At 57.5% G+C, this 27,271-nt stretch overlaps 2 protein-coding genes across 2 annotated transcripts in view; one reads left to right on the forward strand and one right to left on the reverse strand.

The window, feature by feature from the left end:
• Window positions 1-22,688, reverse strand: LOC134154673 (uncharacterized). The gene is made up of 18 exons (XM_062601352.1): window positions 22,673-22,688; window positions 19,772-19,891; window positions 19,525-19,670; window positions 19,326-19,434; window positions 19,071-19,187; window positions 18,889-18,956; window positions 18,733-18,828; window positions 18,424-18,612; window positions 18,199-18,301; window positions 17,926-18,067; window positions 17,670-17,844; window positions 17,458-17,557; window positions 17,255-17,373; window positions 17,083-17,120; window positions 16,699-16,811; window positions 16,531-16,597; window positions 3,922-4,007; window positions 1-110 (listed from the first exon to the last, which is right to left on the reverse strand). The coding sequence occupies exons 1-18, from the start codon at window positions 22,686-22,688 to the stop codon at window positions 1-3; spliced, it is 1,914 nt and encodes a 637-aa protein (XP_062457336.1).
• Window positions 22,687-27,271, forward strand: part of LOC134154674 (transmembrane protein 209-like) — a 13,794-nt gene continuing 9,209 nt past the window's right edge. The window contains exons 1-6 of the mRNA XM_062601354.1: window positions 22,687-22,949; window positions 23,655-23,707; window positions 24,472-24,598; window positions 24,715-24,773; window positions 25,514-25,645; window positions 26,631-26,869. Of these exons, the coding sequence (XP_062457338.1) occupies window positions 22,687-22,949; window positions 23,655-23,707; window positions 24,472-24,598; window positions 24,715-24,773; window positions 25,514-25,645; window positions 26,631-26,869 (873 nt within the window). The remainder of the gene's footprint in view (window positions 22,950-23,654; window positions 23,708-24,471; window positions 24,599-24,714; window positions 24,774-25,513; window positions 25,646-26,630; window positions 26,870-27,271) is intronic.

Here is a 27,271-nt window from a genome sequence, read left to right on the forward strand (position 1 = left end):
TCACCTGCCTCGAGGCTCTTCCTCCACCATGCCTTCCTCCACATTGGTAGCCACCACTTTGGATTCAGGCTGCCTCTCTCGCTGGAGGAGGCGCTGGCCAGATACATGCTCTGCAATCAGAAGGGAAGAAAACACACAGTCAAGCCAAAGGCTGTGCTTTGGAAATGTGTAGGAGAAACACAGAAGGCAAGGGCAGAACGAATTGCTTTGAAGGTGGAAGGAAGTCTTGGCACAAGTGAGCAGATTGTCGACTCCCCATCAGGGCTGAGCTGCCTTGCCTCTAGTGCCTCATGCTAGGCGAGCCACGGTGCTGCAGCCTTGGCTCCAATGCCCTGCCAAGGACCAACAAAGGAGAAGGTGCAAAGCCCAGCCAGGCATCAGCCACTCCATTACCTTCCTTGCTGCTGGCAACATCTAGTCCCTTCTCTTCTTCCCACGTGGGCTTCACAGCTCCCACAGATGGTCTTGGAGGGGCACTCTCAAGCACATACCTGTAAACCAGAAAAAGATACCACTCGCAAGGAAGGGCCCCGCATTTCCTTTGCTGCTTCTGTGAATTCTGGGCGTGCAGGCACATTGCGAAGCTGATACAAACAGCAGCCTTTCCCAAAGGGGGAATATGCAGGACAGGTCATCTCCTGCAGGACTCCCTCAGGAAGTGCAGGGACCCAGCATCCTGCCTGCAGGGCCACCAGCTTCCTCCTCACACTGCTCCAGGCCTTCCCTCTACCCCTGGGGAGAGAGCTCCTTCTCAGCTTTCCAAAGCAAACCCTCCAGGTCAACACTGCAGCCTGTCTGACAGCTCCTGAGCAGGCTCCTGTGCAGGCACATCAGACAAGGCCCCTTTCCTCCAGCTTTCCACCCTCTTAGGAAATTCTAATCTAGACCTCCACAGCCCTTGCAATCCCTCCCAAGCTCAGGGCAGAGCATCTGCAAAGAACAGCCTCCATTCCTGGGCCCCTAGTGCAACAAAGGCCTTCACAAGGTGGGAGCCAGCACAGAGCTCAGCAGAACCCCCACACAGAGCCCAAGCAAAGCCAGGGCATGGCTGAAGCACACGGGGATCCAACTCCTCAGAAGACTTGCTCTGCAAGCACATCCTGAGCAGCCTTCACTAGCTCTGGCAACACACCTCGACCAAACCTGTAGTGAGGAGCTGCTCTTTGGGTGAGCCAGGAACTCAGGTGGAAAGGAGCAAACCAAAGTACTCACGTTGGAAAGACAATGAGAGAGCCAGAATGGATCAGGGAAGCCGCTGTTTGGGTGCTTGCGAGAACTGAATGCCTCATCTCTGGCATCTGCAAAGGGCAGAGACATGGGTGAGATGCTACGAAGAAAAGGACCTTGCTGCCCACAAGGGCAGACCATGTTTCCACTAATCAGAGAAGAAGCTGCCACTCAGAAAGAGGGAAACACCCCTCGCTCTTGCTCACAGCCATCCCCACCTCCATTCTACAGACCAGCAGGTGCGGAATAATACAGGCAGATGGCCAGAAACACTGGCAGGCTTCTGTCAAGGGCAAGAGCCAAGAGGCTGATGCAGGAGAGCACTTGTTGCATAGTGGAGAAGTCAAGGGAGGCAAACAGAGGCCTTCTGCACCAGAAAGCCCAGGCTGAATGACACGGCTGCACTGGAGACCTGGGCAAAGGCCCTGGCTTGCAATGACTTTGTCTGTGACAAACCCCGAGAGTCTTCTGCAACTTGAGGAGCAGCTGTTGGACGCACTGCCCCACAATCCCAAACATGGCCAGAGGAGGCCTGGAGACAAATGGGATCCTAACACAAAGACCCCAAGGAAAGGCTGACTTTCTGGAAGACTTCTGGAGGAAGCCTAGCAGGAAAGAACTCCCAGGACCTGGCAGTGGGGGGAAAGCGGTTGCTTTGGACTTGGCCAGGCTTGCAAAGGGGTGAGAAGGAGAGCTGTGGAAAAAGGCAGACTTACATCCAGAAGAGCTTTGAGCAGCTGTGGGGAGGCATTCAGCCTGCGCAGAAAGCCTCTGTAAAACCACATTGTCACCTCTTTGCCTTCAATGAGAAGCACGCCAATGCCCTTGAAAAGAAGGGCCACGTTCTTCCCATTGGCCAGGCAGCAAGACAGAAGGTACACGGTCTCCTCCACGCAGGCCGCCACTGTTTTCCAAGGCACGGAGATGGCCACGGCTACGTGAGGATACTTGAGGGTCTCAGCTTTCCTGCGCCCTAGGCAACAAGCAAAGAGCAGCCCAGTCACGGACGGAGCCCTTCAGCAGGCTCCCACACAGTGCTGGGCGCCTGAAGGTCTTGCGGCAGCACGGAGCTGCAGAGCTCTCTGCTTTAACCCCCACAAAAGCCCCCACAGGAGGCTCCTGTCAGCCCTCCCTGACCCAGATTCAAAGCACTCTGCAGCCTCCTGGGCCAAGTTTACCGCAGGGCTTCCTTCCCTGCACAGACACCAAGAGCAAGCCCTGGCCACCTCCTGGGAGCGGGAGGCAGGAGGGCAGGCCAAGCAGAGCAGCAAGGGGGCCAGCTGCCAGCAGAAGGCAGTGCACAGAGGAATGGTGCCGGCACTCAGGCCATGCTTTGACGAGCCTTAGCTGTGCCATGTCACGCTGGCTCCAAAGGAGGAGGAAAACACATGGGCTGCACAACAGCCTTCCACGCTGCCTCTTAATCCATTGGTGTTAGGAAGCAATAGGAAGGACTTGTCCTTTTGAGCAGACGGCTGCTGTGGCATCAACAGGGAACAACAGTGGCAACTACACGGCACTGGAAGCAGCAGCCACAAAAGCCCCACTATGGAGCCACGTGTTCGAGCCAGTGCAAGAGAGAGACACACCGAGAGACTCTCGTTGGATTCTGCATTATAATGTTGTGATAATCAAAACACCCTGAAGCTCTGCTCAGCACCCGGGGCAGCAAGTCTCAATTTCTAACAGCCCCTGGGAAACAGCAGAGAGCCACAGCCCCGCGATGTCCCCAGGGGAAGCCGAGGTTTCAGTCTGCCTTCTTACCAGCAACAGAGGCCTCCTCGTGGCTGAGGCCGTGAAGATCCACAAGGTTGCTTGAGAGGCGAAATGCGGGTCTCTGAACAGTCAGAGGACTTTTCTTGCCAGCAACGACTTGTTTTGTAGCAACACTGAAGTTGCCAAGGGGAATAATTCTCACATCCTGCAGCCAGAGAAGTAGAGAGAAGCCTTAGAAGCATGGGAGACAAAGAGAGAGTTGTTCTCCAAGCATGGCCACGGTGCTAGGTGCCCTGCCCATGGCTGGCATGCAAAGGGGCAAGACAGAGCCTTCTGGAAAGCTTGGCGGAAGCCCTGGAGAACTCCCTGAGAAGGCCATTCCCCATAGTTTCCTCCCCCTCCTCCTCAGCCTCCAAAGGCAACGTTGCCGCCCCTCCAGCACACGAAGAAAAGGCTTTCCCAGAACGGCTCTCTTTCTGGCCTTGCACTCTGCCAGGATCTCCAGAGAGGGCCCAGAAAGCCTCCCACCCTTCCAGCAACCACAGCTGCACTGCACATTGGGCACCTCCCTTTTGGGAGAAGTCGGTCTGGGGCACAGCTGTCATTTGCAGCATGCTTCTGCAGGGAAGTTGCTTCTGCTTGGAGAGGAGGGGCAGGACTATTGCGGCCCATGGCCCCGAGGGGTCAGTGCTGCTGCCAGCATGGGTATGGGAGGGGAGGGAGAGGATGGCACACCCACCTTGTTCAGCACCAGCTTCTCCTGGATGTAGTTGGAGACACCCTCCCAGATGGGCACGGCCACTGCAAAGCAAGGCAAAGACACGTCATGCCCCCTGCACCACAAGGCACCATCAGCGGAGGACCCTTGGGGCACCCCCAGCCTGCCCAGGCTCCCCAAAGCCCCCGGGCATCTACAGCCCATCTTGGCGCTCAGCCTCTCGACAGCGATCCTGGGCAAGGAGGTCGCGAAGGCCTTACCCCGCAGGGGGATGACGGGCACCCGCTGCTCACGCTGCGTGGCGCGGCACTTGTGGGGCTGCCGTGACCCCCGCACTGGGGAGGTCCTGGGGCAGGGATAACCCCACCGGGGGACCGGCTGGGCTGGGTGCTGCGGCTGCACTCAGCCAGGCCATGGCCCCATGCTGGAAACCTGGCTGCGAGGGGAGGGGGGCAGTGGGGCACTGCACCAGCCTCCACCCATGGCGACACAGCACAGGCTGCGGCTCCTGCTGCCCCCAGTGCAAGGAAGTGCTGAGAACGGACCGATGGCAGGGAAACCTCCAGCAAGGCCTTGGCAGGCAGCAAAGCCCTGGCTCAGTGCCGAAGGAGAAGTTTCTTCCTGCCAGGCGTGGGCAGCTGGTGCATCCTGCCTCTGGGAATGTCCCCCAGAGCCCCCAGATGATGCCACACACGGGTCTGTGTCTCTCCACATTGCCCAGGGAGAGCTCGCAGGCTCTTGCGCATGCCCTGGATCACCTCTGGCACCTCTGGTGTCACCCAGTGTTTCCACGGCAGCAGCTGACTCCCACCTTCCACCACCTTGGACTGGAAATGGGAGGGGGGACAAGGAGCTCGCACACTTCTGTGCACCTCTTTTGGGCACACGGCAGCTTAAGCAGGATGAATCCCACAACCGTCCTGGGGGTTGGTGGCGTGCATGGGATGGAGGTGTCTGCCCCACCACCTGGAGGGCTTCTCCCCAAAGAAATGAGGGGCCCAGGCTGACTCAGCTCACTCACTCCCCGAAGCCTGGGGAAATGACTTCCCTGCTGGGTGCAGGAGCAGCTCCTCTGCCAGGAGCCGCAGTGCTGAGGGCACTGCCTGCCCGTGCTGAGCTGAGCTGAGACAAAACGGAGGGAAGCTCCGGACGCTCAGGAGGGAGGCAGCAGCTGAGAGCTCCTTCTGGCAGAAATGGGCAGAGCCCTTCCAGTGGGAAGTCTCTGGCTGCAGGGCAGTGCTGCTGAGCTGCTCGCGGGGTCCTGGAGACCTCGCGCAGGTGATGGTTGAGGCCATCTTTCCAGAGAGCTCTCTCGGTGGAGCAGCTGGTGCTTTAGGGCAGGGACTTGCTGCCACAGTGTCCGAGGGACAGGGCGGCACGGCTTCCTTCTGCCGGGGAGGGTGTAGGGCTGTGCGAGCAGGGCGTGCGTGCAGCCAGGTGTGCCCAGGGCTGTGCCTGAGAGCAGTGTCCTGGGAGGTCAGGGTGCCCAGGGCCATGCCTCTGCCACCTGCCTTGGTCAGCACTCAGCCCGCCTGGGCAACTGCCTGCAGCGCTGCGTGGAGAAGCCATGGTGGGAAGTAGCAGCCCACAGAAGGGCAGGATCTTGCTGTCCCAGATCAGAGGCTGTGTGGGGCAAGGCTGCTCAGAGCTGCTGCTCAGCCCCAGGAACTTGCCCGGAGGAAAGTCAAGGCAGGGACCACTCCACAGGGAAGGAGGTTTCCTGAGTGTTGGCTTTCTGTTCCACGCTGTTGTTTTGGGGGAAGGGAAAAGGAGGTGCCAAGGCTGGAGAAGAGCTGGAGACTGGGGAGGCTGCTGAGGGGTCAGCAGGTCTGTGGGGAAGCTCAGAAAGTGCTTTTGCCCCTGCTCTGCCCACGCACAGCAGCAGCAGCAGCAGCAGCTCTGCTGGCCCCAGGAGCCTTTGTGGCAGCTGCTCCTTGGCACCTGCCAAGAGGTGGGTGCCCCAAGGCAGTGCCCTGCTGCCGGGAGGGCTCTCTGGGGCACAGCCAAGTGCCCCAGAAGTGGGCTGGGGTCTGTTGGCTAAGGCAGGCAATGGACGCAGGAGAGGGCATTTGGTGCTGGCAGGAAAAGCAGCAGGCGGTGGAGCCATGGTGCGAGAAGGGGAGGAAGGCAGAACAGAAGTGCGGTGGGAGGGAGAATTAGGGAATTTAGCTCTCTTCTCCTCCATTGCAGATGTTTTCCTCCCAGAAAACCCCACATGGCCTCTGCCAGCCCGCAGAGCCTCTGCCCCACAGGCCCCAGGGCCAGGCCAGGCACTGCCTTCTCTGCAGACAGACCTCTGGCTGAGGAGAGAGTCCGATTCCAACGAGATGTTACTCCAGCCTAGGCCTCTCTTGCAAAGGCTGGAGCAGCAGCAAGTACATGGAGGTTCTGCTTGCAAACTGCAGCTCACTAAGTGCTTGAGGTCAGTGTTCTGAGAGCTGCTGGTGCTTCAGCACAGTCTTTCTAGCACAGGCTGGAACAACAGCAAGTAGGTGCAGAACAGCCAAAAATGCACTGATTGCCCCAACAGGGTCTTCTTCCAGCAGCCTGGGGCCTGGGAGCTTCCTCAGCCAGACGCAGGAGACACAAAGCCTTTGCCTGCTTGGTCCTTCCAGAAGCACACCCCCACCTTGGCCTGAAAGCACACCGTCAACCTGTGGCAGGGCCAGATGCAGCTCCTTGCTTGGCTTCTCTCTTCCTCTTCAAAGCACTTCTGCTGGGCTTCTTCTCACCTCCGCAGGGCAAGGAGATGTGGCTTTCAGCGACCTCTCTCTTGCCTCTCCTTCCTGACCAAGAGCTGTTAGCTCACAGCCTGCCCCGGTGCATGCAAAGTTCAGATGTGGTCATTTACTCCCCAAGAGGCCTTACTCCTCCTGCAGCAAATACCCTCTGGCACTTTATTGCCCAGCCATTCCCTGTGCTTTGGTCCTTCTGTAGCTCTTATTTGGGGAGCCTATAACATGGAGAGGAATGAGTGGTTCTGGTTTTGGTTTGTTTGAAAAGATTGATCCCTACCAGAAGCAAGCAAGGCAGAAAGACATCTTGGGCTGGCTTTTTCCTCCAGACCACGTTTGTCACAGCAGAGAGTCAGCTGCCCGTATGGGAGCATGATTTGGATCGGAAAAGGGTACGGGAACTCCTCATCACAAAGGCCTTAAGCCATACTGGGGAGCCAAAGTCCTCAGGTAAAGCCCACAATTTTCTCAGCCTGGTCTTCAAGTACGGCCTCAGAACACAAGTGGGCCTCTTGGCATGCTGGGCTGCCACCTTCAGCAGGAGCTCTCCTGGACGGGCTGAGTTCTTGCTTTTCTCTTTACTCATACAATTTCAAGAAGAAAACAAGAACTCCCCACCAGTGTCCCCGGCCACACTGAGATGACTGTGGCTCCTAATGGCTCCATTCGCAGAAGGGCCCAGGAAGAGTCTGCATAGGTATTGTCAGAGAAGGAAAGCTCCTCAGATCCATTGGAGATGTGGGCCTTCCACTCGTGTATGCAGTGTGCTTCCCAGGCTCTGACAAAGGAAAGGGATGGGCGGAGGAGGAGGGCAAACTGGTTCCTCTGGAGTCCCTGCTTTGTGACAGGACCTATTTCAAAGCACGGAGATCATCAGAGAGGTCCTTTTTGCTCCAGGATCTTTTCCTCACCCAGCACTGTGATTTGTTTCTCTACAGCTTTCAACATTTGCTGGCGTGTCCACAAACCTATTGCCTAACACTAGCATTTTTGAATGTCATCCCGTGCTGACTGGGAGCAATGTCATTTATTGGCTTCTGAGACTATCTGATTGTGCTAGATGCAGGAAGACACTGAGGGTCTTCTTGGTTGGTTTACATAGTCCTGTAGAGGAGTTTCCCTGGAAAAAAAGGAAGTTTCGACAGGGCAAGTGGTACCCGTGTGTGTGTTTGTGTATGCATATACATCTCCATCGAGAAGGCTCAGCAGAAAGCGGCTAAAAGATTTGTCCTCCATAAAACTGCCTTTCTGAGCTGTGAAGGAAGATGGGATGCTTGGAGACAGAGAGACCTGCAGGGGTCCAGGTTGGCCAATGGTGTAAGTAGATATGGTCAGTGGGTTTTCTGAAAACGTGTGGGGCATATCACAGAATCACAGAATGGGTAAGGTTGGAAGGGACCTCAGGGGATCATCTTGTCCTACCTCCCTGCTCAAGCAGGGTCACCTCGATCATGTTAGACAGGGTTGCATCTGGGCAGGGTCTGAATCTCTCCAGAGGAGGAGACTCCACAATGTCTCTGGGAAACCTCTCCCAGTGCTCGATCACTCTCACAGGGAAGAAATTCCTCCTCATATTGAGGCGGAGCTTCCGCTGGTTCAGTTTGTGCCCGTTGCCTCTTGTCCTGTTGCATGGCACTAGTGAAAAGAGTTCGGCCCCATCCCTTTGATGGGGATATCCAGTGGAATTTCCTTCACTCTCTTTCAAGAGCATGTTGAGTGATAATCAAACACAAAAAATCAAATGTCTTCCTCTGTGTGGGCCCCTTTCATTTTGAGTTCCTCTGAGGGCTTTACATCTCTCTACATTTTTGCACCGTCCACTCCCATGTACTATTTATTTCCACAAACGCTTTGGGCTACGTGTGCTGAAAAACTAACACTGGGTTTTTTTTTTCCCCCTCTCCCAGGTGCAGGTGAAGTTGGAAGTACATGTGTTGGCTTCCATGCATCTACTGAAGGATCTGCAGCAAATGCCACTTTCCAGGGCAGTACAGAGGCATTGTGATATTCTGAGCAGAAAGGATGTGACCGGCACAAAATACAATGCAATGCTGGTGAAAAATATTTGCTTTACACAGCACGGTAATGGTTTCCCACTAAGTGGTCTGGCTGTGAGAAATCCTTGCAGCAGTCTGAACCTAAACTCCAAGGGGTTTCAAAAACTGCCAGGCACACTGCACTTCCCTCTAACAAGCCTGCAGGGATATGGAGCATGTCTGGCACAGTAAAGTCCATGTCCCTTCTCGTGCGAGTAACCAACTGGCTAACCTTTCTTCTGCAGCTTGATGGAGCTGCCTAAGTATTTTGTATGGAAGCACACGTGTGGTCTTGCTCAAGTCAGGTGCTGCCTTTTAGCCAAAGCAGTCCCTCTGCTCCCTTCCATTCTCTTCCGGCTACAGACATGTAGCATTTTTAGCGTTCTCTTAGCACTGAGCACATTGCTCCTGGATCTGTTCTGTGTCCCCTACTTCAGTCCTCCTGCACTGGAAAACCCTCCAGTGCAGCCCAGCATGGCCACTGGCAGGCACAAGGCTTTGATGCTGAGTGTGAGGGCACTTGTGCCTTGCACCCGGGAGCGTCGCGGCAGGAAAATGGTGTCAGTGCTGACAGGGAGGTGATTCCAGCCCCACCCACCTGGAAGCCAGGAGGAGGAACCTTGCTGCTGCTTCTGCTAGTGAGCTCACTTGTGCCTCAAGACCTGAGAGGCCACCAGTGGCCACAAAGCTGCTGTTAGTGCCTGGGAAGGAGCAACCAGCCTGGGGAGGCAGCAGGGGTGTTGGCAAGCTCAGTGCAGGAGAGGAGAGCAGCAGGTGTTGTGCAGCTGCCTCCAGGAGGGCTCCACGCTGTCTCCCATTGCTTCTTCAACAATGTCCTGATGAAGCAGGGACTTGGTGTGTAACCAGGGAGGGGTGCTGATACCTGGCCGTGCTGGAGAGGAGCTTTTCAGAGAAGGACCTGGGGGTTGTGGTGGGCACCAAGCTGACCATGAACCAGCAATGTGCTCTGGTGGCAAAGAGCAGCCATGGTATCCTGGGCTGCATCAGGAAGAGCATTGCCAGCAGGTGGAGGCAGGTGATCCTTCCCCTCTGCTCAGCACTGGTGAGGCCGCACCTGGAGAGCTTGGTCCACCAGCACAAGAGAAACATGGACCTACTGCAGTGAGTCCAACCACAAAGAAGACTAAGGGCCTGGAGCATCTCCTGTATGAGGAGAGACAGAGATAGCTGGGCCTGTTCAGTGTGTAAGGGGAGAAGGCTCAGGGCAATTTGAATGTACAGAAGTACCTGATGGGGACATGGCATAAAGAAGACAGAGACAGATTCTTCTGTGACAGCCAGTGGCAGGATGGGAGGCAACAGGCACATGTAGAAATACAAGAAATTCCATTGAAATGTAAGAAAAGATTTTCTGCTGCAAGAGCGATGGAAGACTGGACCAAGTTGCTCAGCAGGACTATGAGTCTCCATCCTTGCTGGTGCTCAAAACCCAACTGGACACAGTCTCAGTCAGCATGCTCCAGGTATACCTCCAGGTATAAAAGAAAAGAGGGTGGAGGCAGATGTTCTCCAGGGGTGCTTTCCAACTTCAGCAATGCGTTGATTCAGTGATTTGGTGATGCTGCCATTTGTGAAGTCACTTGTGAGCTGCCTAGAGGAACTTTGCTTCTCCATGGAAGAACTCCTCTGTATCACAGAGCAGTCAGTGCCTCGGCAAATTACTTCTCAAGGGCTTCAACGAGGCGTGGGGGCTTTTTCTTCAGGGCCTCGTACAGGCGATCCTTGCACCAGGGAGTCCAGCTCGGCATCAGCCTGAACAGCTCACGCATCATGGTGTGGGATGTTTTCTCCGCCAGAATTCTTTGGTATTGCTCAAAGTCCAGAATGTCCCCGAGCAGGAGGTCCAGGACACCTTTCACTTCTACAACGCGTTCAGTCAGCTCCACTCGGTGCCTATCAACAAAGTGTTCCCCTGGGGAGGCCAGAAGCAAAGGGTTAGTCATCTGTGGACACACTGGTGCTCTTTCAGCTGCTTCACAGGTCATGGAGCAGCAGCCACTTCAGAGAGGGGTTTGCCTGAGCTAGCACGACCCAAGGAGGAAATGAACGGCACCACGGAGCACCCAGTCCTCTCTGTTGTTAGTGGGTGATGGCAGCATCTAGCCGAAAGCAGAGGCTCGTGTGAATGTCTAATTCAAACTGGGGCTGTGCTGGGGCCAATGCTGTGTTTTAGAGTGGGTGTTTGAGCCCCTGCCCCTGGTTTTGAGGCATTTTCCCCCAAAAGTCTCACCTGTCACTGCCAACATTTGAACAGATTCTTTGGGGATTTGTTCTCTGCCCCTAAAGCCTGTGGGACAGCAAAACAGAAAAGAAATGAGAGGGGAAGCAATGGGAGGGAGCTCCAATCTTGCATGGTCAATGGGGCGCTGCAGAAGGGAAGGACAGAGCAGACACCTTTCCAAAGGAGGCTCCTTCCCTTAGGAGACTAGGACTCCCAGGCCACCTCCCAGCCTTGCTGGTGACCCTTTCTCATGGCTGCTCCCATCTCCACTGAGCCAGTGCCATCAAGTGACAGCACAGCTAATTACAGCCCTATCAGAGACCACCACAGCTGCGCAGTGTGAACTGGCCATGGGAAATGCTGGAGCTATGGATGATGTACGATGAGCACCTCTGACAGGGAGGAGACATCCCATCACCTGGTTCAACCTGTATGTCTTGCTGGGAACTCACTGCATTGGAGTTTTAAGCTAATTTCAGACAGTGTCATGGCAAATACGTTCAATCGAGCTCATCACCCTTGGCTTGTTCTGCAGCAACCATGCACACGTCAACATGGCTGCCCCACAAACACGCCGACACGCACATGCCAACGACACAGCTGGGCCTTTCACAGGCAAAGACACACACACGGCAGCCCCACGCACACCCATGTGCAGGGCAATGGGGACCACTGGGGCAACATCCCCCCTGCTCCCCCCCACCCCAGGGGTCCAGGCACTCCTCTGCCCCCCTGCACCCCAGGGGCCCAGGCATCTGGGCATTCTCCTGCCCGCCTCTACCCGAGGGGCCCAGGTGTCCGGGCACCTCTCTTCTGCCCACTACGCGAGCGGCCCAGGCGTACGGGCATCCCTCTGCCCCGCCCTGACTCCAGGGCCCAGGCATCCGGACACCCCATTGCCTCCCCCTACCCCAGGGGCCCAGGCGTCTGGGCCCCTCCTTCCACGTGCCCAGGAAGTCCCCATCCCTTCCCACGCCAGGGGCCCAGGCGTCCGAGCACCCTCCCCCCACCCCCGTTACCTGAGCGCCGGCTCGGACGCCTGGGCCCCTCGCCGCGCCCCCTTCCCTCCCCCAGGCCCAGCGATGCCGCTGCCGCCCCGCGCCGGGAACTGCAATCCCAGCAGGCAGCGCGGCCGCCGAGCCCCGCCCCCTCCCTGGCGCCTCGCGGGAGCAGCCGCTGTGAGGAGGAGCCTTCCTGGCCCCGAGCCCCGGCTGCTCCGCTCCGCTCCTCAGGCCTCCCCAGAGCTGCCGCGCTGCAGGCGGGCGAGCGCGCCGCACACCCCGCCAAGAGCCACCCGGCCTGGGGCAGCTGGTTTAATTCAGCACACAAGAACTTCCTGGGTGCTCGCGCGGCTCACAAGCAGAGCTGCTGCTGCTGCTGCCGCCGCTGCCGCCGTTGTGGCTGCTGCTGTGGCCACCGCCGCTGCCCCTGGGGCTCCCACTGCCGCTTCCCCTCTGTCTGACATGTGGTCTTCGACTGCGCCTGCCCCTGGGGCTGCCGCTGTGCCCGCCACCGGGGCTTCCACTGCTGCTGCCACCGCCAGTGGATCTGCTGCTGTCCCCGCCACTGGAGCTTCCACTGCCGCTGCCGCTCTGTCTGACACTGGCACTGGAGCTGCCGCTGTGCCTGCAGCTGGAGCTTCCACTGCCACTGCCAGTGAGGCTGCTGCTGACACTGGGGCTGTCGCTCTGTCTGACAGTGGGTTTCCCAGTGCCACTGGGGCTCCCGGTGGGGCTGCCGCTGTGTCTGCCACTGGGGCTCCCACTGCCACTGCCAGTGGGGCTGCTGCCGGCACTGTGGCTGCCACTGATGCTGCCACTGCCCCTGCCACTGCTGCTCTGTCTTCTGTTGCCACCGGGTCTGCCGCTGACACTGCCACTGCTGCTGCTCTTTCTCCTGCTTGTCCCTGTCTCCGCCCATGGCTCTTCTTCCCCCTGGAGAAGGAGGCAGAAAGGAACAGGCTGTGCTCTCCTGCGGCAGAAAGGCCAAGGCCGTCCTGCTAGGGAGGACAGGGGTGCGCAGTGGGGGCCAGAGCCGGTCTCTTTTCCCGCAAGGGAAAGGCCTGTTCCCTAACTCTTCCCGTGAGCCTTCCTGTCAGCACCCTTCTGCCCTGAAGGGAAGCCCAGCAAGGCTGAACATCCCTTGCTTGTTCACACCAAAGATCTAACTCATCACACAGCTGAAGAGAAACTCTCCATCTTCTAGCGTGGAAACGCCCTGCAGTTCCACAGCCACCAAGCAGAGAGCCCCAGAGGCTTTGTTGGGTTGCTCACAGAGAGCGCTGGAGAGGCAGATACATTGCAGAAGTAGAGCACAGCTGGCATCTCTGAAAACAAAGCCCTGCGCAAAGCCTTCCAGGGCCCAGCAGGCCTCTTGTACAGCCAGCGCCCATAGCACAAGGCCTGGGCAGAGAGCAGGCTGGCACATGAAGGGCCTCAATGAGGAGCACTTACCACTCCAGACCTCTGACGGCCCTCGCTCAGAGGACATGCACTAGTGCTCGGGCTTCTCTCCGTTCCTTCTTCCTGCCCGCTGCTGCACTCTGTGCAGAGCACTCTGAGGTGACTGGCACCGGCCTGCAAATACACACCGCGGAGAGGTGATATGAGCACAGGGAGAGTAGGGTCCCCACCTGGCCCTCACCAGCTTCACACCTGCTCCTGCAGCAGAAGGCAATTCTGCAGCAGAAGCACAGGGCTCCCACTGACTGGGGCCACATCAGTGCATCACCTCCCATCAAATACCTGGGGCTGCACGTCATGCCTGAAGGAGAGCTCCAGGAGCCCAAGGGAGACTCTCTCCAGGCAGTGAGGAGAGCAGCAGGGTCATCTGCAAGGACAGGCTCTGAAACACATCATTACCTGCTGTCCTGCCAACTACAAGACTGCTCCGTGGCCCCAAAGGCTCTGTGTTCAGGGGTGGGCAACGGATTATTGCTGGGCACCCAGTGTCAAAGAAGCAGAAAGGCATCAAGCATTTACACACAAAGCCCTTAGCAGGTGGACAACATCACAGAGTTCTGCAGAACCCTGTCCTCACCCACAGAGCCCAGATGAAGGCAGAGCATGCCTGCAGGCAGGTGGGACCCAGCCGCTGGAAAGACTTGTTCCCAAAGCACTTTCAGAGCAGCCTCCCCCAGCCCTGGCAATGCAGCCCTAACAAACCTGTGCGGAGAGGCTGCTGCCTTTGTCAGGCAGGGGGAAAGAAAGAAGGGAAAGTACTCACATTGGAAAAATACTTGGAAGAGGTTCAAGGGACACAATCGAAGCTGCTTTAGTGGCTGTCAGGATTGAATCCCTGCGTATTTTCATCTGCAAAGGTGAGAAAGAGAGGTGAGATGCTGCCAAGGAAAGGCTCTTGCTGCTGGCAAGGGCAGCCCATGTTTCCATGCTACAGAGAAGAAGCTGCCTCTCAGAACTGCAGAAATACCCGTTGCTCTTGCTCACAGCAGCCCCTCCATTCCACACAAGAGCAGCTGCAGGGGAATATGGGCAAAGAGCTAAATGATCTGGCAGGCTTTTGTCCAGGGAAGAGCCAAAAGGCTGATCCAGGACAGAATGGAGAGAAGAGAGAGGCAAGCACAGGGGAAGGCAGCTCACTAAACTCTAGGGCAATGTGCAGGGCAGTCCTGCTAGGGAGGACAGGAGGGCTCTGTGGGGGCTATGGCAGCTCTGTTTTCGCAGAAGGGAAGGTTCTTCCCCAGCCTCTGCTCTGAGCCTTCCCGGGAGCCTTCCTGTCAGCACCCTTTTACCCTGAAGGGAAGCCCAGCAAAAGCCTCTGCTCCTTAGGAAAACAGCCCTGCTCTGGCAAAGGTAGCAACACGCTGACATCATGGAAGGTTTTCTTTTTAAAAGGCAGATTTGCTCTTAGAAAGGAGAAACTAGTACTTTAAGACAGCCTTGTTTGAAGATGATGGAGCCAGGCCTCCAGCAACAGCAGTGGCAGCCGAAGCCAAGCAGGAGCCCGGGCAAGCAAAGCCTGGAGTAATTTATCCTCCTTCTAGCTATGTGGCAGAGCTAGGCCCCAAAGCAGCAAAGGTCCCCCAGCTCGTGTGCGCCAGCAGGAACCTTGAATCGTTCAAATAGTCAAGATGCACAAAAGCATTGCCTTACCTAGCAGCAAGCCCTCAAACCAGAGCTGCATGCTCTCCAGCGCTGCCTCTGAAAACAAGTCAGTTGTGGGGTGAAGCAGCAAGGCGCTTTACTCAGCCTTCAAACACTTGTCCCCATGCTGCAGCAGCCACCCCAGGGCTCTGGGAGGGGAGGGATGACCTGCCCCACACACAGGCTTAGAGGCTGCTGTGTGTTCATGCACACATGATTTTGGCTTTGCACTGTTAGCAGCACCCCACCACCACCGCCCTGAAGATGGCTGCAGCTTATTTTGGGGGATGCTTTTGAAGACAGAAAGGTGCCTCCCATCACTAGGAAAGATTTGTATCACCTTTTATCAGCAAAGCAAGTCACTGACTGTTGCTCTGTAACGTTCGCAGCCCTGATGTGTAACACAGGCTATGACGCATGGCTAGAGCTCTGCCAGCAAAACACTTGAAGACAGCAGGGTGGCTCTACTGAAGAGGTGAGCTATGAGCAGTTGATGGATGCACCAGCAGCTGCTGCTGGAGGAGAGGGCCACTCTCCAGGCTCACAGCACTTGCTGCCCATTAAAGCTCCAGTGAGCAGAAGAGGTTTGGGTGCAGGTAGATGGGTACCATGTCATGGTGAGCTAGTGGTAAATAGGTACCTTGCAAAGTCTTCCCCAAGACCTGGTCCCCTCCCACCTCTGCAACACTGAATATGGTGCAGTTCAAGTGTTGAAGACAGAATTAAGAAACTATGACAGAGGGAGAATGAAGCCAGACATGTGCCCTGGCACCAGAGTGAGAGCCTGACACCTTTCCTCTCTGCTTTGATCCTGCCTTAACACAACAGCGGTGTGGCTGTATTCCAGCTTAGGCTGTCCCTTGTAGGATGACCTCGTAAGGCCACCGGACTAAGGAAGACAGGCAGCAAACCATTGCCCATCCCGGAACAGAGTCCCTGGGGCCACGGAGCAGTGGCTAATGTAGCTGGCAGCACAGCACGTAATGCTGTGCCTTGGAGCCTGTCCTGGCAGATGACCCTGCTGCTCGCCTTCCTGCATGGAGAGAAATTTTTGCTCTGGTTCTGTCCAGAGCTCTACTTTGGGCATAACGTGCAGCCCTGGGTGTTTTGTTAGGGGGTGATCCCCATTCCTGTGGATGTGACCCCAGTCAGTGGGACCCACGTGCTTCTGCTACAGAACTGCCTTCTGCGGCAGAAGCAGGTGCCCAACTTGTCAGGCTGAAATGGGGACCCTACTCCCCCTGTGCTCATGCCACCTCCCCGCGGTGTGTATTTGCAGTCCATTCCTAGGCACCCCAGAGTGCTCTGCCCAGAAGGCAGTGCCAGGCGGGAGGAAGCCATCTTCAGAAGGTGGAGCACCTACTGAGTGGCCTGGAATGAAGTGGACGAGAATGCCAGAGCAGTAAGTGTCACTACTGGGGGCCCTTCTTTTCCAGCGTGCTTCCTGCAAAAGCCTTGTGCTATGGGCGCTGGCTTGCAAGAGCCCTTCCCATGGGTTCACTGAGCCCTGCCCAACATCGCCCAGTCCTGCCTTCAAAGGCAGCAGTGGTGAATGTAGTTTTGGAATACACACGCTGTTGCACCTTGCTCTCCGTGAACACACCAGCAGAGCCTCTGGGGCCCTCCTGCTGGTGGCACTGGAAGTGCTGGGCCTTTCTGTGATAGAAAGTGAAGAGCGAGTGAAGAGTTTCTGCTCAGCTCTGTGATTATTCAGATGCTTGTTTCAAGCAGGAAAGGGATGTTCAGCATGGACAGCAGGAGGATGACCAGTGCCCTCCACCAAGACCAGTGGACCACGGCGCTGTGGTGGTGGCTGGGCCCTGGGGGAAAGGAGCAGGGATGAGTCAGAAACCCCATGTGAGCCTCCCAGCGTGGGAAGGGGAGCAGAGGACTCGCCGAGCGGAGCCGGGGCGGCACTCACTGTGACAGTCGCTGATGTGGATGTCATAGATGTGCGAGTGAGTTTTCAGGGTGAAGAAGAGGCCGATGAGGTAGGCGGCAGGGAGCAGCAGGGACACTGTGTACACCAGGGGCCTGCGGGACACGGCGCTCAGCCCCACGCGAGAGCCCTTTGGAGGCCCCGGCGTTCCCCTGCACCACACAGAGCTGAGAACACCGGCGGCTGTCCCAGGACAGAGGGAGATGGACGCAGCGTGGTCCAGCCCTGGGACCAGACAGGCACAGCGGTGCCATCCCCAGGAGGGAGGACGCCCTGCCCGCGACCAGGCAGCTCCCCGAGGACCTGTGAGCCAACCCACGAAGTGCCACCCCGACACGGGGACCGGGTCCACCCCAGGACACTCACTGGATGTGGCTGTAGTAGAGCATGCTGTTGTTCTGCACCTGCAACGGAGAGCCCATCAGCGGGGCGAGCGCCATGGCCGTGCCCTGGGCACCCTGCAGTGCCCGTTGCGGGCCGCCGGCGAGGAGCCGGGCGGGCTACGGGCGCCCGTGGGTGCCGCGGTTTGGGGGCTTACCAGGTCGAAGTGGCAGCTCTTGCAGAGGTAGTGGCCCAGCGCGTTCTGGGTGATGTTGTGGCACTCGCCGCACACCAGCCTCCCGTACACCTTGGAGAAGAGCATCGGGGCGAAGACGCCTGCTGGCAGGAGAGGTGGAAGTGGGCGCCAGGCCATGGCGTGGGACATCTTCCCCCCGACGGCACCACTGCCAGGGCACTCACCTCCCACGGAGAGGAAGAGCAGGGCCGAGCTGACACCTGCCGAGCGGCTGTTGAACCTCTGCTCCTGGTGCCGGATGCCTCCTATGACCGTGCACAAGCCCTCGGAGAGAACATGGCTGTCAGTGTGACCTCGGCGAGGAGGTCCTCTCCTCCTCCCACGCTGGAGGACGGGGGCTTTCGTGACACAAGCGCCTCCTCCCCGCCGGGCTCACCAGGACCAGGAGGACGCAGCCCACCAGGGTGCCCGTCAGCTCCACCTTGACGATCTCCTCGTAGCACTTGCGGGCGCCCTTGATGAGCGCTGTGATGTAGAAGGTGAGCTCTGTGATGGAGCCAAACGTGGCGTTCACCACCGCCCCCACCGCGACGTTGCTCTGCACCGAGATGCTGCGGGGACGGGAAGCGCAAAGGGTCAATGGGGCGGGAAGCAGCGCCGCGGGGCAGCCCCGGCACCAGGCAGCTGCTCACCTGGCGATGGCCATGCCGATGTAGTAGGAGAGGGGCATGATGGAGAGCAGCGCCAGGGCGAACTTCACGGGCGAGCTCGTCACCCAGTTGCGCCCGTCCACGTAGCCCAGCACCAGCGTCACCACCACCAGCGGCAGCAGGTCTGCGGCGGCCATCAAGGACGTGTCCGAAGTGGGGGGGGTCGGTGGTTTTTGAGGGGTGGTACCTCAAGGTGGTGCCCAGTTGACGTGTCCCCCCCTATACACAAAAAGGAAGCAGGGGGGAAAAGGATACTGACAGCGAAGACGTTGATGCCGTCCATGGCGTACTTGTAGTAGTAGGCGTTGATGGCGCGGTAGCAGCACTTGATCACCTCCGCCTCCAGCGGCACGTTCGTCTGCAGCGGCGGCAGCGGGGCGATGGAAACCAAGCGGGTGACACTGGTCTGGGTGTCCCCCCCTGCCAAAAGCCAGCCCATCGAGAGGGGACCCTCCACCCCCAGCACCAGGGGCCACCCACCATGCGCGGGCGCCGGATTCGTACCCGCTCCGGGGGCGGCAGCAGCACCCGGTGGGCCGTGCGGGTGCTCATCTTGGTGACGGAGATGAGGAAGAAGAGGAGCCAGGCGACGAAGCAGACGAGCCCGTGGGCCAGTGCCAGCGCCGGGTAGCCCAGGCAGAGCCACACGGCAGCAGCGGCAGCGCGTTGCTGCAAGGACGGCCCGGTGGCGGCAGTTTTTTAGGGTGGAAAAAGCCAAACGGGAGCAGCCGGGCTCCCAAAGAGCCGCCCCTCGGGCCCCGTCCAGCACCTCCCGCGCCGGGCGCTCACCCGGTAGCCGGGGTCCGCGGGGCACCAGCGGCCGGGCGCTGGGCCGCCGAGCAGGGCCGAGGTCTCCCGGGTGCCGTCGGCCTCCGCGGCGGGACCCTGGCGGAGAGTGAGGAGGGGCTGGCGGGGACGGACGTACGGACGGCACCCGGCCGTTACCTCCACCCGCTGGATCACTTTGCTGAAGGGCCAGAGGAAGTAGCTGCCCAGGTCCCTGCAGAGCCGCCCTGCGGGGACAGCGGCATCGGGACGCGGGGCAGGACCCCGACGCGCACGTCCCGTCTCCCACCACGACAGCCCGGCCCGGTCGCACCGGGGACGGGCACCTGGGGAAGACTCACCGTAAGGAGCCCCCACGACGGTGAGGAACATCTCGGCGGCCACCAGGACGTAGAGGAGCGCCAGCCACCAGCCGAAGAGCAGCGCGTAGAGGACGCTGCCCAACGTCACCGTGGAGCCTGCAGACAGCGACCGGCCCCTCCGCTGCTCCGCCAGCCGCTTCGCCACGTGCACGGCGGGGGGGGGGGGGTGTTAACCGGGCTCCCTCCTCCCAACAGGGTTTTGCCGCGAACCCTAGAGCCTCAGCGGCCGCCCACCTCCAAAGCCGCGGATGACGTTCAGGTTGGAGTAGAGCTCCTTCCTGATCTCCGAGCGGTCCTCCCAGGGCCGGGCGGTCGCGTGGCTCTTCCACTTCTTGAAGCCGAACTGCAGAGAGGAGAAGGTCGCGGCCAAAGAAAAGACCCCCTCCCCTCCCGTGCAGCAGGATGGGCATGGGCCGCGGGGGGACGGACCCACCTTGACGTCGTTGGAGAGCTTGTTGGCCTCCACCGCGCTCTCGGCCGTCAGCGTGGTCTTTGCCCCGCAGCTCTCGCACGCCGGCACCTCGTTCAAGTGCTGCTGGCGGGTGACGACTGCGGGCGAGAGGCGAGCGGGTGTGGGCGCTGGCACAGGGACCCCCCGCGCGGACCCCCCTCACCGCTGCCGCCGCCGGGCTCCCTACCGGGCAGGATGCGGAGGGCGAGGATGCGGGGGGCGAGGATGCCATGGGGGTGGGAGGCCGAGGGCAGGTCGCCATGCGGGTCGTTAATGGCGGCGCAGCGGCGGTCGCAGGGCGAGCCCCACCGCGGGCCCTCGCCCCGCACCTCCGGCTCCCCGGCAGCGGCTGCAAGAGAGGCAGCGGCCAGGACGGGCCGGGCCAGGCTGAGCCGCGCTAAGCCGAGCCTGGGAGGCGCCGCGCGTTCGATCCCCTGCAGCCCTGGCGCCGCACCGGAGCCCCTGCTTCCCCCCCCCCCCCCCGAAAAAAAACCCCACCCCCTTCCCAGGCTCATGCACTCCAGCACCCGCTGCAGCCCAACCCAGGAGGGACCCCCGCACACTGTGCAAATCGTCCCCCAGGTGCAACACCCCTGCCATGGAAAGCCACCCCCCCCCAGTGCAATGTCCAGGATCCCTCCCTGTGGGTGCAACACCCAAAAGGGACCTTCCTCCCCTCCCCCCCCATGCAATGCCCCCCTGTGGAAAGTCCCCCAGTGCAAGGCTCAGGACCCCTCCCATTGGGTGCAGCACCCCGAAGGGACCCAGAGGCAGCGGCAGTGGAAGCCCCACTGCAAAAGAGAACGGCAGCCCCAGTGTCAGTAGCAAGCAGCGTGGCAGTGGCAGCGGGAGCCCCGGTGGCAGACAGAGCGGCAGCCCCAGTGTCAATGGCAGTGGCACTGGAAGCCCCACTGTCAGACCAAGCGGCAGCCCCAGTGTCAATGGCAGTGGCACTGGAAGCCCCACTGTAAGACACAGCGGCAGCCCCAGTGTCAATGGCAGTGGCACTGGAAGCCCCACTGTAAGACACAGCGGCACCCCAGTGTCAATGGCAGGGGCACTGGAAACCCCACTGTCAAACACAGTGGCAGCCCCAGTTGCAGCCCCAGTGGCACTGGAAGCCCCACTGTCAGACCAAGTGGCAGCCCCAGTGGCAGTGCCGGACACAGCGGCAGCAGCCGTGGAAGCCCCAGTGGCAGACGCAGCAGCAGATCCACTGGCGGTGGCAGCGTCACTGGGAGCCCCAGTGGCGGGCACAGCGGCAGCCCAAGTGCCAGCGGCAAACACAGCGGCAGTGACAGTGGGAGCTGCAATGTTGGACACAGCGGGAAACCCGCTCGTAGCAGCAGTGGCAGCGGAAGCTCCAATTCTGGACTCAACAGCAGCCCCACTGGCAGTGGCAGCGGCACACGAAGACCCAGTGTCAGACAGAGCATCAACGGCAGTGGGAGCCCCAGGGGCAGCGGCAGTGGCCACAGCAGCAGCCACAACGGCAGCAGCAGCAGCAGCAGCAGCACTGCTTGTGAGCCACGCGAGCACCCAGGAAGTTCTCTGCAGCTGAATTAAACCAACTGCCCCAAGTCGGGTGGCTCTTGGCTGGGTGTGTGGTGAGCTCGTCCGTTTGCAGCGTGGGAGCTTTGGGGAGTCCTGAAGAGCAGAGCTGAGGAGTCAGGGCTCAGGGGCTGCTGCCAGGGCAGCTCTCCGCCGCGGTCGTGCTGTGGCTCTTTGGCTGCAGCTGCAGCTGCGGTGGCTGTGGCCTAGGGGTGTGCTGCGTCTTGTTGGTGCTGGGGAGAGGCGTGGAGAGGGCCGTGCCATGGCCAACGCATGTCCTGGGTTCAAGGGGCCTGTGGGGAGAGGAGGAAAAAGCTGCTGTACACCTCTGAGGGGAGGAAGTGCTTGAGCCTGGGCCCCCCTTGCTGGGGCCCAGTGCTGGCTGCGTGGTGGCAGGGAACTGCCAGCTCTTGTGTGTGCCTTGGGTGCCCTTGAGTGCTGGGCTTTTGTGGGCGTGAGGGGAAGAAGGCGGGTGCCCAGGGCCAGAAGGGGAAGCGGCCACCCCGGAGGCTTGGTGCCAGCAGAGACCATGGCCACCTGGGCTGTAGCACCCGGGAACTAGTGGAGTTGCAGAGCCTGAGGGCAGGTAGGAAGGAGAGCAGCAGAGCCCAGAGGCTGGCCTTGAGGTGAGCAGGCTTCCCCTTCTGCAGAGACCTGCTAGGGGGATGCCAGGGGAGGCAGCTCAGAAGGGCAAAGGAGCTCAGGAAAGCTGGCAGGCCTTTAAGCTGCTGAAGGAGAGCCTCCTCCAAGTGCCACGCTGCTCCACCTTGACACTCCAGCAAGCCCAAGTCAGGGCAAAGCCTGCGGCCCCTCACTAGCAATGGCGATTCTGGAGGACCAGGCTTCATCGTTCCATCTGGTGCGTGCGCATCTGCAAATGCAGGAGCTTTGCTTGAGAGCCTGCTCAGGGAGACTTTCATCAGCACTACATGAGCATCGAGTCCCCTTCTCTCTGCAGACTGACAAGCCTCGGTAAGGATCCGCACCTCAGACCAGCTTCTAGCCTCTTTGTCCTCCACGCATTTTCCATTACCCCCACAGCAGGAGCTGCGAGAGAAAGCGCCCATCACAGAATCATCGAAGGGTGGAGGTTGGAAGGGGCCTCTGGAGATCATCTCGTCCAACCCCCCCTGCTCAAGCAGGGTCACCTACAGCACACTGCACAGAGTGGCCAAGCGTTAGACACTGTGTTTATCGATAACTGTGCGGTCTAGGCTTGTAGTTAATCTCCTTTTTTAGGCTTTCTTACTTTCAGGTTGGTGCTTGGGATCTGAGGCAAAGGCAGGAAGGGTTTTGGAGCAGCTGAGGTTGTCCGCTGGCCCGCGCTCACAGAGCGGTCTGCTGTAACTCGTTGTGCTCCCTTTCAGCCGCCAGCGGTGCTTTTATTCCTCCCTGCTCCTCGTGGTGAGGTTTGCAGGCAGGAGCAACACGTTTGGCCAGGCTCTGGCGTGGGGCAGCCGGGGGGTGTGCCCGCACGCGGCCGTAGTGGGAGCCGAGCAGGGGAAGGGTACGGCCGGGTGTGGGCACGGCCGGTGGCGGCCAAGGCGGGCGGCAGGGCGCGGGGGGCGTCGCGGCCGACGCGCTGGGGCCGCCATGGTGCCTGGGGCCGCTTGCGGCCGGGTCGGGCAGGCGCCATCGGCCGAGCGTCCGGGGCGGCTGCGCGAGCGTCTCCCTGGCAACGGCGTCCGGCTGGGATCGGCGTTCCCCTGGCAATGGCATCCCCCTGGCAACGGCATCCGGCTGGGATCGGCGTTCCCCTGGCAATGGCATCCCCCTGGCAACGGCGTCCCCGCCCCCGCAGAACTGCCTACGGTGACGTCACGGGTCCGCGCGACCAATCGTTGGAGGTGGCTGCGGTGAGGGCGGCTGCGGTGAGGGCGGCAGGCGGAGCCTGGGCCTGGGGCGGGGCCTGGGCGCCCTCGGGGGCGGAGCGGAGCGGAGCGGCGGTGTCGCCGCCCTCCCGGGGCGCCTGCTGGTTGCGGGGCCGAGTCTGCTTGTGGTCGGCGGGGTTTGGCTGCGGGGGAGCCGGGGCGTGCGCGCTCAGGGCCTGTCAGCGAGGCCTGGGAGCGCGGCGGGCCGCTGGCAGGTGACAAGTGTCCGTGCGTGTCGTGGTGTGTGCCAGAGTGGGGGGGGTGTGGGGAAGGGTCTAGGGTGGTGGAGGTGGGAGAGGGCTGTGCGTGTGAAATCCTGTCATTTCAGTCAAACCGCGTGTTCTCTGAGGTAACTCTTGTATGTTTGTGTTCAGCGACGAAGTAGCTGAGAGGTTTTGAAGCCTGTGGCCGGGGGAGGCGTGGCAGTTTCCTGCGCTGATGGGAGGAGCAGGGAAAGTGGCCAGTGTTACTGCTGTTGTGTGCGGCATTTTGTGGCGTAAAGGCGGGGGGGTGTGCGGAGGGTCTGGAGACGGACACGGGCGGGGGTTTTCAGTAGGAAAGCGGCCGGGCTGTGCACGGGCGAACGTTGTTTTTCAAAAGCGGAGTCGTCTCCCCCGCCCCCCTCCCCCCCCGCTGTTAACGGCATCTCCCCGGCAACGGCGTTCCCCCCCGCCCCGCCTCCCCCCGCAGAACTGATTCCGGTGACGTCACGTCCGCGCGACCAATCGTTGGAGGCGGCTGCGGTGGGGGCGGCGGGCGGGGCCTGGGCCTGGGCCTGGGCCGCGGCGCCCTCGGGGGCGGAGCGGAGCGGAGCGGCGGTGTCGCTGCCGACTCAGGGCCTGGCAGCGAGGCCTGGGAGTGCGGCGGGCTGCCGGCGGGTGACAAGCGCGCCCGCGTGTGTGTGTGTGTGTGTGTGGCATGGTGTGTGCTAGAGTGATGAGAGGAGTAGAATATGCAGGAAGCGTTATTTCTGTTACATAGGGCATTTTGTGGTGTAAAGGGGGGAGGGTGTGGGGAGGGTACAGAGCTGTCCTGAGCTGACAGAAGGAGATAGGTGGGTGTTTTCAGTAGGAAAACTGCCAGGTTGTGCAAGATGTTTTCTTGGTCTGTTTTCCTTGCTTGGAGAAGGCAGTGTTGCCTCAGCATTCCGAAAAATGCTATTTCTCAAAAACGCTGTTGGAATCTGGCTCTCTTTTCTGTCCTCTGTACCTCAGTGGAGAAAATGGAAACTGTTTCACTGTGAAGAGGTGACAGTGCTTATGCAGTTTATAAGAGGAATATTGTTTTGGGTTTTTTGTTTTTGTTTTTTGTTTTTTGTTTTTAAACCACTGAAGCTCATTCTTAACACTACACACGATTTGGTACCTCAATGTGAAGTCCTTTTATGTAATTTCTTTTTGCTTTTTTACTTTTTTAAAGGTCTTGTACAGAGTGAGAATCTAACTGTATATAAATTTTCAATCTTTAACTTTCTTTGTGTGCTTCCTGTTGCAGACAATGGCGGCAGAACAGATTTCTGCAGCTTCGCTCCTTGACAGGACTGTGAAGATTAGGAGGGAGGCTGAAGAGCGGAAAGTGGTCTGGGCCTGGGGCCTCCTTAATATGTCTGTTGGGGGGATGATATATACTGACATGTATGTTGATTGTTATATCTGACTCAACTAAGTAAAGCATTCTACTTTGTATATGCTTAAATATTTCATAGGACCCAGTTACTGTTAAATTGATCGCTTCTTCCTTTTCTTTTTAGGACTGGAAAACTTATAAGTTCCTATTACAACATCGCATTTTGGCCGCTCTGGTATATTGGTGAGTTGTCACAGCATATGAATTAGTTTTAGGGAGGAGGGAAGGTTTCAGCCTTCATTCTTCTTGCTGGGGAAAGCATTTTTAAGGTTTGGGGTTTTTCGTTGTTGTTGTTGTTTTTTAATAACCAAGCTTCATTTTGTTTTCCTTTATCCCTTTTGGTGCTGTTGGAATTTCATCATTTTAGTGACAAGTAAGAAAGAGTGTGAAGAACAGGTTTCCTACCTTAAATGTGTTTAATGTGTGCAATAAGGCTTTGGGGAATAGTTGAAATAGTAGCGCTGTGTTGTATTGTAGGGCTGCAGGACATTTCCAAATAATCAAATTTGGTTTCAAATGAGTAGGCTCAAAAGTAATTGTATCTAATACTATTAGCGGATGAAAAGGAAGAAGAGTGAGAGCAATGTCAGGTAACGAGTGACAGAAGGTTTGGCAGAAGACACTTGATAAATAGCATGAAACTTCATTGCAGTGCTTTGTATCCTGTCTGGAAAATACCTTTCGCTTTTACAAATACATATTGTAGCAACAGAAATGAATTTCAATATAGAAAGGAAATTTATCTCTAATGGTTCTTGCATGAAAAGGAGAAGTTGTCTTACGTCCGTGCTCAGACTGGCAGTTATTGGTAGCCCTAACAATAAACTATTCTTGATTTGTGTATAAACTTGTTTTCTCAGATCATTTACTGTTACTCCTGTTTATGGTGCCTAGCATGATAAAAACCTTTGTGTTTGTTCTAGAGCTTGCGCTTGTATCCCTGTTCAGTCTGAATGCCTTATTTGATTTTTGGATGTACTTCAAGTACACAATGGCACCAACTACCTTGGTCATGACTCGTAGACAGCAGATCCTTCTAGGGATGCAGAATGCAGGTAGGTGTTATAAATTATAAATACTTTTTTTAAAGATGATATCTTTCTCAAGCCCATGAATCTTTAGTGAAGTGAGTTCTCAGTTACCTCATCTGACAAGAGCAGTAAGATGAACTAACTGCAGCCTATAAAAATTCAAAATAAAAGTGATAAATTGATGAGCAATTAAGGGGAGAAGTGGAGAGGAAACAACCAATACAAAAGGAGAAAAGGAGAGTGGGCTGTTAAAGGGCAGTGAGAGAGACTTAAACTTTATGAAGCTGGACAAGGAATTTGTAACCTATAAATGGGATTGAGAACAAGGCAGAGTGTATAGGTTTGTATTTAAATTTGGTATCCTACTATCATCATACTGACTGGAGAGCGCCAAATTAGAAAGAGAAAAGAGACCTTAGTGTGCAGTCTGAAAATGACAGGCTAGAGAGCAGTTGCTCTGAAAAGTTCTGAATGTCTAAGTGATGTTGTCAAATATAGAAAAACTTGGCAGAGTTTGAAAATACAGCAAAAGCAAGGTGCTAGTACAATGTGTTACATACTACTAGGCTGCCTCCAGAGAAAGAGCGGCAGATACGGGAGTAGGGTTATATCACCGCAGCTGAGGAGTGTAATATCTGGGTTTGCACAGGTAAATGAGACATTAGATGTGCTAAAGACACATGAAGCAGGCAGGTAGAGTAGCTGACCAAATAAGTTAAATAATTGCCTCGGGCTATGCAAAGGTGCTTGGTAGAATTTAACTGAAATTTTAAATTGTAGAATTTGTATTGAATTATGATCACGTGTCCCAGTTTTCTGATTTTTATGTCTTTGGGGTTGACTGCTGAATCCTGTAGGGGTCAGACTAGAATAGTCTTTTTAGTGTCCTAGAATTTCCTTAAGGGAAGAGAGTTGTGTATGTGTGTTTTGCTGTGTATTTAAAGTGAGGAGGAGAGTTCTGGGCTGCTGCATGTACAGTGCTGATTGTGGGTTTTTTTGCTTATTGCAGCAGTACAAATAATTCCAGCACGTGAGCTGGCAGCGAAGAAAGTCCCTTCTTCTACGCCTTCTCCTAGAGTCCAGGGTCAAACTGTGCTGAGTTACAGCCCATCCCGGCCCTTCAGGGCCAGTCCAAAGTTTACTTCTGGTTGTATCTCAGGGTACAGCCCTCAGCGGCAGGCTCTGTCAAGCAACAGCGCTTCTTATAGCAGTGCTTTAACCTATTCACCAAGCAGCAGCTACAGTAAGGTAATGACCAAGGTGGCTTCAAGGGGAACGGTTTGGCTTTGCTTATCGTGTCCTTGTGTTGTGCTGTAAGCCATTGGAGGTGTGCGGCCAGCAGTGGAGGGTCCTGTGTGTGTGTTCGCTTTGTTTGCAAAGCAGATGAAATTTGTCTTGTCAGTATTCATCCTCTTTCCCTGGTGTTAATTTATTTGTTTTAGAGTAGCTAGTTTGTTTCAGAGCACAGCAAAAATAAGAAACTAGAATGTAACTACAAAATAGCAAAAACCTTCCCCCAAACGAGAGCATATTTTATAGCAGCAGTCAGCAGAGTAATCAATTCTTATGTTGAGTCGATCTATTCATTTAGTTTATAAAGTCAAAATGGAACTCTCACTTTCCTCATGTGACACAACTGTTTGCTTTTGT

This window comes from Rhea pennata, unplaced genomic scaffold (genome assembly GCF_028389875.1).
Source record: "Rhea pennata isolate bPtePen1 unplaced genomic scaffold, bPtePen1.pri scaffold_33, whole genome shotgun sequence".
NCBI lineage: Eukaryota > Metazoa > Chordata > Aves > Rheiformes > Rheidae > Rhea > Rhea pennata.

Coding starts and splice junctions, on each gene's coding strand:
- LOC134154673 (XM_062601352.1), bottom strand. Junction 18,829..18,888: donor AAGTGATCCAGCGGGTGGAG/GTAACGGCCGGG, acceptor ACTCTCCGCCAG/GGTCCCGCCGCGGAGGCCGA. Junction 16,812..17,082: donor CTCTACTACAGCCACATCCA/GTGAGTGTCCTG, acceptor CGTGTCCCGCAG/GCCCCTGGTGTACACAGTGT.